At 37.1% G+C, this 12,713-nt stretch overlaps 1 protein-coding gene and 1 pseudogene across 1 annotated transcript; one reads left to right on the top strand and one right to left on the bottom strand.

Annotated features, from left to right (window-relative positions):
- Nucleotides 1–1,235: 1,235 nt before the first annotated feature.
- LOC147559176 (uncharacterized) lies at nt 1,236–5,739 on the top strand. The gene is made up of 5 exons (XM_086661005.1): nt 1,236–1,740; nt 2,916–3,297; nt 3,534–4,105; nt 4,198–4,264; nt 5,041–5,739. Exons 2-5 carry the CDS (start codon nt 2,931–2,933, stop codon nt 5,298–5,300), a joined length of 1,266 nt encoding a protein of 421 aa, XP_086517131.1. The 5' UTR covers nt 1,236–1,740; nt 2,916–2,930; the 3' UTR covers nt 5,301–5,739.
- Nucleotides 5,740–7,879: 2,140 nt separating this feature from the next.
- On the bottom strand, nt 7,880–8,683 carry LOC147559175 (uncharacterized; annotated as a pseudogene).
- Between the last annotated feature and the right edge of the window lie 4,030 nt (nt 8,684–12,713).

Raw genomic sequence — 12,713 nt, 5'->3', positions numbered from 1 at the left:
CCTCTTCTCTCTACTCCTCCCTGTTCACTCTCTTTTTGGAAAGCTGATTTCCCGGCTAATGATTTGGGGGATCCCCAAACTAGTCCAGGTTTGGGAGTATGAACTAGTGGGTGGAATCCCCAACCAGTCACTGGTTTGGAGTTTTCTCAAACCAGTTAATGTTGACTGGTTGTGGGAGAACTTCAAACCAATGTCTTTTTCTAGCAACTTTTTCGTCGGAAAACGGTTAGATGTTTAAAGAAAGAAAGAACCAGTGTCGTTTTTCCGGTGATTTTTTGCCGGAAAGCGGTTAGATGTTTAAAGAGAGAGAAGGAGATGGTTTCCCCCTAACAATAATACAAAATGAGTCAATTAAAGTTGACTAATATTTTAGAAAGTCTTTGCACCCCGAATACTTTTCTTATTTCCCCAAATCACCCACCTTTATTTTCTTTACTGTTTTTCTTGGTTGTTTGTTCTTCGTCGTAACAATTACTTTTTGATCCTTGGGAAGGGTAAAATGGAAAGTAATAAAGAAAAAAGAAATTAACTATAATAGCTTAGAATGGCTAGTTTGGAAGCTAAACGGGTCAAATTGGTGGAAACAAGAAAGAAATGAGTTACACATACGGGCCCAAAGAAAGATTAACCCTAAAAATCAATGTAACATGATAAATTTCCACGATCTCTGAACACAGTATCCTTCAAAAATATCGAAATTAAAGAAATAGAACAAACTTACCTTTTCCTCTGCACACAATTATTGTCGTAAAAAAACTGCTAAACCACGTACAGTTAAACTAAAATTAAATTTTTGACTTAGTATATCAAAGAGATTATTTTGGCAATGAACATGATTTACCATTTTCTAGCATCAGCGATTTCTAGTAATCATATTCTATTTGGAGTTCGTGGTAATCAATCTATCAGTTAACATTATTCTTTCTTGTTTAACCTTTCCTTTTAATTTTCTCTTTGTCCGTTAACATTATTCTTTCTTGTTTAAATACCAGTTTAACTTTAATATCTCGTATTGTACCCTTTGTTTTTTATTTTCTCTATTTGTCTCATTTAACCCTCCTTTTTTTTTTCGTTTTTTCCTTACCTATCAGATATGAAAACAAACTCCTTGACAAAGAGGGTTAGTAGGCCTCTACAATTCTCTTTCTATGTCACAATTTGAAAGGTTTGACATAGATATTAGTGTCTGAGCATTTTGTAGATAAATCTCACATGAAGATTCGTAAAGCTACCTTGGTTCGAGGGTTTAAAGGGAGGGGATTAGAGAAGAAAACAAAATGTGAGGGAGTGAGGCGCGGGGGTGGGGAAGAGAATGGATCTCTTCCTTCGTTACAAGAAGGATGAGAGTTGATTTTAAAGAATAGGAGGGGGACCTATGTTCTCCGTCATTTCGCTCTCCTTTCTACAGAAATAAAATACGAAACAAATAAAAGGGTAAAAAAAGAAAGGCAAAATAATAGGTTAAATAATTTGACAGAATGGTTAGTTTGGGGGCCAAATTTGTTATGGGTCGAAATATTGGGGGTCAAAAGGAGTGAGTTGGTCAGGACAGGGGGGGGGGGGGGGGTCATGATCCTTATGAGTCTATGTTCTTCCAAATCATTAGAAATAAGTTCAAAATAATTAGGGTTTATACAGGGCCATGCTAACTTCATTCGAATTCATTGTCGTATCCACCGGACTTCATCTTTCTTTTTCCATTTCCCTAATCTTTCATTTCGGAAGAACGAATCAGTACTGGTAATATATCTTTTTTTTTTCTCTAATTACTCTTATTCTACACAAAGAAACTGTCTAAATGTTCAATAAGTGAATGTGAAAATTTAGTATTATTATTTCATAATTACTTGTATTTTTTGCTATAACCATTTTCTCTCAATTCTCCCTTCCTGTCTAACTAGTTAAATACTTTCAAGATGGTATTTTTAGACAACCCAATGAATCCAAGGAGTGAATTTGTAGAAACATGAGTGAATTTTGTACAGTTTCATTGGGTTCTATGGGCTACCAATGGAACCTAGATACAAAATAGGGCAAACATGACTTACCCGCAACTTGAGCAACCTGCTCATGCCCGCCCATGGGAGTAGCACAACTATAATCCAAAAATTTTTTTAGTCTTTATAGAGAGACCACAAGTAGAATTGGGTTGAATATCGAGCTTAGTAAGTGCTGAGTCCTTCCCCAAGAACAAAACCCCATACCTGTGTGAGGTGGTCTAAGTGAGGAAAGTATCGACAACTACTAAGGCTTGGGGAGTCACAAGAGGTATCAGAGCCGAGGACGGCTCTTCGTTGAGGGTGGGGGGATCGTGATAGTCTCACATCGTTCACGAGAATGTCCGGAGCCTGGCCTATAAGTGTACCCTCAAGCTTAGTAAGTGTCGAGGCCTGTTCAGGGTGCTCGTGGAGCCCTCGCGAAGAACAAAACCCTGTACCTGTGTGAGGTGGTCAAAGCGGGGACAATATCTACAACTGCTAAGGCTTGTGGCATCACAATTACATAGATGCTTGATCCATGCCGATTATAATTGATGTTTAAGTGAACAATGGGATACAAATTACAGCGTACAATGATGTGAATATCGGGAGGAGTCATGTAGTGGAGCTTATTCGATTAGTAAGCGTGTTATTCTATAAGAATGAGCTAGAAGGTGCGGGTCTAAGATTCAGAGGATGGAGAATAGAGTCTACTATTGGTTAGAACCATGTAAAGGAGTACAATTGTTGATTTCATTTCTAGCAGTCGCAAGCTGGGTTATTAATTTTATCGTCCAAATTATAAGACTTGAACACGGCTATATAACTGTACTTTTTTTCGGTTGAAAACTAAGTGGGTATACCGAAAATTATGTACATGTTATGTGCCTTGTGGCTTTGGTCTTTTGTTGAAATTAACAAGTGTGCTTGTTACAGATCCCCTGTGTATTGATGGACTCAGAAAGCCAAATGATGGTGTTTGATCCCCCGGAGAACGTAAATGATCTGGTTTTGCATCCGGTAGGACTTTGTGAATCAGGTGAAGGCTTGCCTTATGCTCCGATAAATTGGCCCAATCATGGTGATAACTGGTTATGGAAGGTTGGAACGAGGGTAAACAGTACTGGCTATATGCAAGATAGATATCTATATCCTCCTAATCGTCTACAAAAGAAATCACAGGCGAAGTATGTTTTTCGAAGCAAGGTCGCAGTGCGGAAATATATTATGGAGGAATTCCCTGGTACTGATGTTGATGCCTTCTTTGCTTCTTTCAGTTGGTTGATACCTGCAAAAAGTCATCTCTCTTCACCAAAAGGTCTGGTTTATTTACCACTGTTCTTTTGTTTCCTTATAAACTCAAAACATTCTTCAAATTCAACTTTGGGTCTTTTTGTTTGATTTATTTTCCATTTTATTGGTAATTTTTTTTTGTAGACCCTTTTTCTTTCGTTTTTACTTAGTCAAGTGTCCGATTATCTTCTCTAGTCGAGTTTAATGCAATAACTTGTTTCTGTTTTGCCTAGTAATTAACTTCTGTTATTGGATATCTAGATGAGAGTCACGAGACTACTGGATCTAAGATTCATCCTAAGAAAGATATACCCGTTCGTTCTGAATCTGAATTGAAGACTGAGACTAGGAATTGTAAGATTGAAAATGAGGATTGCAGTGTTCTACAAGCAAGGAGCTACCAATTGCCAGTCATGGATTGTGATATCTGCTGTAGTGAAAGTAGTTTCTGTCGTGATTGTTGTTGTATCTTGTGTTGCAAGCCTATTGACGATTCTTATGGAGGATATACTTTTATTAGATGTCAAGCGAGGTCAAGTGAGAACTCTGATTTTGTATGCGGACATGTTGCTCACTTGGACTGCGCTGTCCGATCTTGCACCGCTGGGACAACAGGAGGAAGTAGTGGTCTAGATGCTGAATATTACTGTCGACGTTGTGATTCTAGAAGAGATCTTATTCCTCATATAGAAAAGCTATTTCAGACCTGTAAATCTCTTGATTCTAAAGATGATATTGAGATGATTCTAAATTTAGGGGCATGCATCTTGGATGGTTCACAAAAAGAAAGAGCAAAGAGCTTGATGGATCGTATTAATTCTTCGTTGGAGAAGGTAAAAATAATTAGGCGCCGTTATATTTCTGGTCCAAGTCATCCTTTTGCAATTTTTAGTTTCCTAAACGCTTCATATGATATTTACTGCAGCTTAAAGATGGAACTTTTCTTGGCAAGATACTGAAGGTGGAAGATAAAATCTCCGAAGTTTCTGCTGGTAAGTTTGTTTTCTTCACCGTATCCTGTTATTAGGAAATAGTATATACCATAAAATAAATTATTGGATCTGGAATATAATTTTTTAAAGAAATATATAGATGTTGAACTGAGTTTACAGCCGTGTCTCATGAGTTACTCAGCCAGCTTGAGGCTTGACCCGAACACTAGTGTTACCTGGAAATGGAATATGAATGCTTCTGTACACTTTTACTCTATATTTAGGGTGGAGATTTGGACTATTTTCCTACATTATATTTCCTAACATTCTTATAGAATCCGTACACTTTTATTCTCAAATATTCCGTATCCATAAAACTTCAAGTTGTAACTAGTTAACTAAAAAATCACCTAGTTAACTGAGCTACTCAACTAGTAGATTCAGTAGATTTTTATGGAAAAATTGAGTGATTTAGGGTCAAATATTTGGTAGGCGATATTCGGATTACTAGAGATCCAGTACGCTATATGCAGGGGGTAGAGTATTTGGTAATATTGACCTAGACCGAGCCAGTTCTTAGTCCCGTGACCAACTGCATAAGCTCATATGTTACTACAATTTTTTTTTATTTATCATGCTTTTAGTATTTTGTGAAATGATGTTGGTCGACTGACCATAAATACGACAAATGTGTAAATACTTTGTTTTTGTGGAAATTCGTCAAAAATGCATTTTCGTTTCACAAATTTTAAGAGCAGAAAACACGATGAATGTAAACTTTGAAACAACTGAACCTTGCTTGGTTCTGAAAGTATCTAACAACCAAACCTCTACAGGTTGCACGAGACGTGATGAGTCGAACGGTATGCAGAAAAAATCTCGGCGACGTTCAACTTTTACTTCTGAACCCCATAACAGGATAGCAAAACTTGAGGACAAGATTGAAAAGGTTCTCGATGAGTTGAAAAACTCGGAAGATGATGAATACAAACTTGTAGAGGGAAAGCTTAACCCACAAAAAGAGCGTCTCCTAGATTTGTATCAACAGCTCGTCACTGAGAGGTTTAATTTAATAAGCGAAATATCTTCGACGTAAGAAAATGATGGCAACAATTGTCTCAGTGAACTGAACAGACCAGAGTGAACGAGAAAAATGACGAGGTTCTGAAACTTGGATGATATGGATAAAGCTGCCAAAGGATCCAGAAGAGTTTTAAGAGAAATTTCAGTAAGTTATCCTTTATGTGCATATCGAACACTAATATTGAAACATTTTGCATTGCTTGTTGCATATGTCTGCAGAGCTTCTGCGAGAACTGCATGAAGTGCTCATACATTTAAGATTGCTGCGAAAACTAGTGTCTAGAATACATAGGTTCTCTTTTTATACAGCCAAGTTCAAGGAGGTTACTATCCAGTTTTATTTTATTTTATACCTTTTTGGTCATTGTTGATTAGTTCTTTTGACGCTTTTGAAGCCATACTTTATATATGAAACAAAAAATATGTCGAAATGAGAATTTTGATTATTGATAGTTGACATGTTGAGTTCGGTTTGGTTTGTTTTTGGATGGGTGCTTACAAGTTTGCGAATCAGTATACTTTTGTGCATTGCTATTTTTGGATCGATAAAACATGGTTATCTTAATTCTTACAGTTTTTGTAGGTGGCACGCCTTATATTCTTATATTTGTGAAATGTTGTGCTCTCTCATATATATGATTTTTACACCTGCTACATGAGTGGTGTAGGTGGTGGGTTGAGGAGGAATGATTCTAAACCAACCCTTTAGACGAGGTACCTCTCATATGTGCACATGCGGAGATGGGCTAGATGCCCCGATTACGCAACATCTATGACTTCTTTTACGTTATAATTAGGTTTTCTCTCAAGAGACGCAACATTCCCCGATAAAAAAGATTTGAACTTTGACATTATCCGACACGAAATGTCCATATCCGAGCACCCAAAGACAATCGGTACCTCGATCTGGACTGTTCATTTCCAAAGTTGTAGTCATTTTTAGTGGGGAAGAAAATGTTCCCTCCCTATTAACTTTTGGGGATCCCATCTCCAAGGTGTGAGTGGTTCTTCTCGTCAACATCCTTTCAGGATTATGCTTACCAAGTGTTACATCTATCACTTTGTAAATGGGGCATCATTGCATCATGAGAAGCAGGTTTCAACCACTCATTTGTTTGAGATGACTAGATTGAAAGTTTTCTTGACCAAACCATCCTATAAAGTAATGGAAAATACTACTTTTACAAGGTCCATGAATACGAACTTTATTAATAACTTTTGTCACACCAAACTGTTCTGCTTAATCAGGTTCGTTAGTTTCTTCTCTCTAGAATTTGTATTAGAGGAAGAGAGACAAGATGCCACTTTCTCGAGAAAGAAAACGAGATTTGTTTCGGGTTGGTGAGACTCATATTTGAGGCCGCATGTTTGCTATTACTACCAAATTTGAGATGTGTTCCCTCGACGGTCATATGTATTTCCGTTCCCATACCATTTGGATTTTGGTGTTGGGGAGGGGCGTGTACTTGAAGAGCTGAGCAATGAGCAGGTTGGGAACGGAGCACGTTTTATTGAAATTTAAACCAACATAGGATCAATTGGATGGGATTGAAATATTTTATTTCGTCATTGATTGAAGAACACTTTTTATTTACACAAAAGATGTAAAAAATATCAGTAGGGCTGCCATTATTCCCCATGAATGTTGGTCCTATGAGAATCCTTGTGTGAAAGATATGCTGTCAAAAACTTAAAGATCATGCTTCATGCATGAGATTATAAAAGAAAAACACCACATATTATTTTAACCATTAACATATATTTGAACAAGAGAACAATAATTCATCAAATAATCTAGTCTCTTTCCATAAGAACAAATAATCTATTATCTGAAGAATTATGTAGCAAAAAAAACTTAGAACTTGGCGAAATATGCAAGTTAAGCGTATATTAGTAAAAATGCTACTACTTATGAATTTCTTACTTGTGCACCAACTATTGTTACATTATACGAAAAATCCATCAACCTAAAGTAGTACTTTATGGTCATATCACAATCGTGTGCAAGTCCACACTAGTTGTACATACACAATTTCACATTATACCTATTGAAGTGACTCGGAACATCTAAGAAGGGTATTTCAGTGTCCTCTTTGAATACGGAGTATAGGACGATAGGAGCATCAGATACAAAAAGGAATACTGAAAAGTTGTATCAATAGAATCATCTTTTTGGAACGGGTAAGAGTGTAAGAAGCGACCTAGCCCGTGATAACACGATTAAATTGCCGAATGTCAATTAATTGAGCTAACCTATAAGCCCTTTTGGTAGAACTGTGAGCAAAGAGCAATATATGAATATAGGTTTACAACTTAAACCTATATTAGCACTAGCATGGGAATAGACTTCATAGATATAAATCAATAGAGTTACTCCTTTCTTATCAAATATCAAATCTATGGTTTTCTTGCATACAAACTTTAATCCCTATTTCTCTCCATCTCTCTTTATGCTGAAAACAAATAAAACAAAATCAATGAAGAACTCCATCAAAATGATCTAAACCTTCTAAAATAAATAGTCAAATTGATGCCCTAATTTGATTCAAAACCCATCAATAGGCAAAAAGAACTAAAAAATTAGAATCAATGTAATCAACTGCAATTATCAGATATTTTTTCAATACTAGATGATAAAAACAGAGGTTTCATTTCATTAAACAAGATCCCTAATGAACCTGCCAATTTATAAAGATGATAATTACTGTACAAGAAGATAAAGAACCCCAATCTACCTCTCTTAAGATTCCCACCATTTCCATCTCCTCAAGCTTCTTCCTCTTCTTCTTCTTCATTTGAATTCTTAGAAGATATTCAAAATTTTAGGAACTGTTACAATAAGTTCACCATTAACATAAACAGCACTAGCAAGTTCAGGTCTTGTTGATGGAGGAAGTCTAAACCTCCATAAATCAAGCTCAAGATCACTCAAAGACAATTGAATAACATTATTATTGTTGTTGTTTTCCCCAATTACAATCTTTGTAATACCAGGATGAATCTCAATTGAATATGCTCTAACATCATTATCCACAAATTCATCTGTGATTACAATGAATCGAAAACAATTAGGGGTTTCTTCAACCAAAACATCTGCATCAGATTGAAAAGGGAGTTCTAATACCCTAGCAAATATATGAGGAAGACGATGAAGTTTTTTCTGTCTACCCATTAATCTCTGTGATTCTGTAAGACTTGAATTGATGTTGTAATTAAAGGTGATATTTCTTCTTCTTGAGATTGGATGAACCTTCATGGTTTTTTGCTTGAGGGTAAAAAAAAAAGAGATCAAAAATTTTCTGATTTGAAGAAAAATTGAAGATACCCGAATAGATAAAATGATCAAACTTCGAATAAGAATCAAAACCCAGATAGGATTAATGGTTTATGTAACGATAGAATCAAACCAAAAACGATTGGTTGGCTTATCCCTTTAATTACCTTTTCTTGTTCCTCTTCAAAAGAAGAAGAAGATAAAAAAACGAATCTTTAAGTAATTCGAACCTTTCTAATAACTGAATTATCTGAAAATCTATCCAAAAAAAATTGTTCTCTTTGAAAAATTAAAGAGAAGATTAAGAGGAATCTACCATAAATCTTGGCTAGATTTTATCTGGTTTGAAGCAGAAGAGAAGATGTGACCATTTAAAAAGAAGAAGAGAAGAAAACGGGAAGGACAGTTTGGGAATTAGAGAGGTACAAAATTGCAGAGAGACAAGCTTCGTTTGATTGATACCTATAGTCTATAGAGATTAGAGAGATGCTGACACTTACAGGGGCCCGGGCCCTAGTAAAGCCTGGACTGATACCTATCACGTTCCCTCTCATCGGTATAAGCCCATGGACGTCAGAAGTCTGAGGTGGGTAGTACCCGTCTACAATCAACCATCGTGTTGGTTCTAGTTTGTACAAACCCATGGACGCATCACGTTTGCTCCAGTACGTACAAGCCAACGGACGCCCAAAGTCTGAGGTGGGTAATACGCGTCTATAATCACTTAGATGAGTTTGGATAAAATTGTCATTTGGTAGTCGACCCGAGACTGCCCAAAAATCCTATTATACAAAAAGATTTGTCCAGCCTGACATAATGAAAATAGTAATCGTGGATCTTCGGTCGTGTTTGATTTTCATTTCTATCCGCCATGTAGACTCAGATGTTAACATTTTTTACCCACAAACTTCAAGTTTGTTGGAGTATATATCACTCTTTTTTTTTTTTGTTGAAACGAGAATATATCACTCTTGTAGGATTAAGTAATCTTTGTGATGTACAAGAAATTGGACCAATTTCCAACAAAGAAAAAAATTGGACAAAATTACTTGTCCATGAAAAACAATAGAGGAAGGTGCCGGGATCCTTCTAAAGAAATATGGAGCACCTTCACAACACTTTCTTTTTTCAATTTGGTTCTTTTGGTGGGACCATTACTCTAAACAATATGTCCATCTTTTGCTAATAAGACAGGTTCCCTTTAGTACCTACGGTTATCTTTACTCTTCATTATCTCACCTCTAATCTGATAGAGCGAGAGGTTTGTGAATTCCATGGCGAGAATTTCATGTTGTGTTTTGAAGACAGTGACAAGTTGAAGAGAGTAAAATAAGTTGAATACTAGAGAAAGAGCAGTGTTCGATGATGTTCACAAGATACTTATAAGTGTTGATTTTTAACACTTATAAGTTCACTTACCAAGTGTTATCACTTAATCTCTCAACAAAAAAATTGAACAAAACAAGCAAGAAGGAATAGGAAACGTGAACAAAAGGAAGGTCCTAAAAGGAGTGCCAGGTGCGTTTGCAACGGTTCGTCCTCTTTTTGTCTGCTTTCTCGTTATTGAGCCTCGGGATGTAGGAGAAGATTGGACTCTGTCGAACTCGTTGTGGATCCTGGAGATGTTGTCCATATGTTTCTCTGATTGCCATTGAATCGACGAGGTATTATTGTGAAGGAATCGGATTAAGTTCTGGTTGTCACTTTCAATGTGAATATGTCGAATTTTGATATCCGCGGCCCACTGAAGGGCCCATAAAATAGCCTGACAGTCACATTTTTCTGCATTTTGGCCTCTGGTGGTGTCTGCTAGCGTTGGTATGAAAACTACCTGGTCATCGTACATGATGCATCCGATGCATGTTGGATCTAAGGTTGTGAAGGAAGCATCGACATTGATTTCGATGTATGGGGCTTCATGTGGTATCCACATGATTTTGTTGTTGGTGCCTGTAGGGGATGTTTTTGTGGCAGAGCTTGTCATGGTTCCCGAGATTCTATTTATAATCTGCATTGGAGATTGATCCTTCGAGGAGAAAGATTTGTCACATCTAGCTTTCCATATAAACCATAAGATTTTTGCAAGCAAAGTTACCTTTTCCGTTTCCATATCCTTCCATTGAACGATCCATTCTATTGGATTGGTAATGTTCTCTGTCCCAATATTAAAGTGGAACCAGATAGAGCGAGCATAGTAGCAGTGAAGTAAAACATGCAAAGTAGTTTCGGTCTGATCACAGTAAGTACAGTTATAGATATCACCGATATATTTTCCGATTTTGTCTCGGACTGGTAGGCTATTAGTGCAACATTTCCATAAGAATAGTTTGATTATAAGAGTAGTGTTAATACCCCATATAAATTTCCAATTGATCGTTTCATATGAGTAGTTATGAGTTCTCAAGTATTGATACATAGATCGTACTGTGAAATTGCCTGAATTGGTCAGGGTCCATCTCATTGAATCTCCCTAGAGTTCCTGCAGATTGATACTAAGGATAACATTACATATATCAATATTAAAGTATTGAGATATAACATTCATATTCCACATGTTGTTATTTATAAGTTGAGCCATGATGGTATAAGGGCAGTTCCTATCGTTAGCAATGGGAGGGGGTGATTCGGGATCCAGTAGTCAGACCAAATATCAATATTGGTACCTTTATTAGCATCCCAAAAAATCAGGCTGAAGACCAAGTCAAAGTGTTTAACAAAAGACTTCCAAAGCCAAGAGTGGTTAGGTTTAGCTGAGTTGGGTTTGACATCCTTGAGAAAATATTTAGCTTTGAGGATACGAGCCCAAGGAGTGTCAGGGTTTTTAAGCGTCCTCCAAACAAGTTTACTGAGGAAGACTTGATCATCAAGAGAGAGAAGTCTGAAACCGAGTCCGCCTAGACAACGGGGGAGGCAGATGGTGGACCAATTGATGGTGTGTATGGGTTTGGATTTTCCCCACCAGAAAGACCATTGAAGGACCTCAATGCGGTTACTTATGCCTTTCGGGATGACGAAGCATTGCATTTGGTATCGAGGAACGGTCGCTGCTATTGTTGATATAACAACGGAGCAACCAGCTTGGGAAAGAAGGTTAGTCTGCCACTTGGAGAGTTTGTTTTGGATTTGCACAACCAGGGAAGAGAAGACTTGTTTTTTATTGACTTCAATGAAGAGGCGAGTGCCGAGATACTTGTCAAGGGAAGAGGATTGGTGCACTTTCAGATTTCGGATAATCATTCTTTTAAACTTCGGATGAGTGTTCTTAGAAAAAATATGGTCGATTTAGTGTAATTGATAGTCTGAACGGACGCCGTATTGAAAGAGTCGAGGATATTTTTCAGGTTGGTCATGTTATCTAAAGAGTTCTGACCAAATATGATACAGTCTTCCGCAAAAAGGAGATGTTCGATAGTAAGGTTTGACTTAGGGATCGAGAAGCCTATAAATTGGTTCGGATGGTCATTGTTTTCAAGGAGTCTACTAAGGCCTTCCATGGCTATAAGGTGAAAAGGAAAGGAGATAGGGGGTCCCCCTGACGAATGCCTCTCGTAATATTTAAGGTGAGCCAGGACGACCATTAATGAGAACCGCCATGGAAGAAGTGGTAATACAAGAGTGGAGAAGATGAATCCAGTGGCTATCAAAACCTAGGTGAGACATGATTCTCTCAAGGTAAGGCCACTCAATCCGGTCAAAAGCTTTAGACATGTCCAATTTGAGACCAAGGAAACTTTTAGAACCACGAGTAGTATTGAAGTAGTGAGACAATTCCTGACTAATGATGATATTATCTGTAATTTGTCTCCCCAAGACATAAGCTGATGGAAAGGCGATATGATATCAGGAAGAGTCCTTTTGAGGCGGTTCGCCAGGATTTTGGTGATGATCTTGTAGGTGGTGTTAAGCAGACTGATGGGGCGGTATAGCAAAAAAACGTATTATTTTTTATGAACCAAACTGATGAGGCGATTCGCCGGGATTTTGGTGATGATCTTGTAGGTTATCACTTAATAAATGCAATGTCGTTTGTTTTCTATCACTTATAAGTGTAATGTCGTTTGTTTTTCATCACTTATAAGCGCTATAAAAATATGAATTGTTTAGGTTATCCTTGCATATAACTAATAGTTAATAAACAAGTTTGAGATGGAT

Source organism: Eschscholzia californica, unplaced genomic scaffold, assembly GCF_041429995.1.
Source record: "Eschscholzia californica isolate CP2 unplaced genomic scaffold, dmEscCali1.0.p SCAF_2, whole genome shotgun sequence".
NCBI classification, from domain to species: domain Eukaryota; kingdom Viridiplantae; phylum Streptophyta; class Magnoliopsida; order Ranunculales; family Papaveraceae; genus Eschscholzia; species Eschscholzia californica.
Note: the sequence above shows the minus strand (reverse complement) of the source record. Positions and strands in the feature narration are given on the sequence as shown.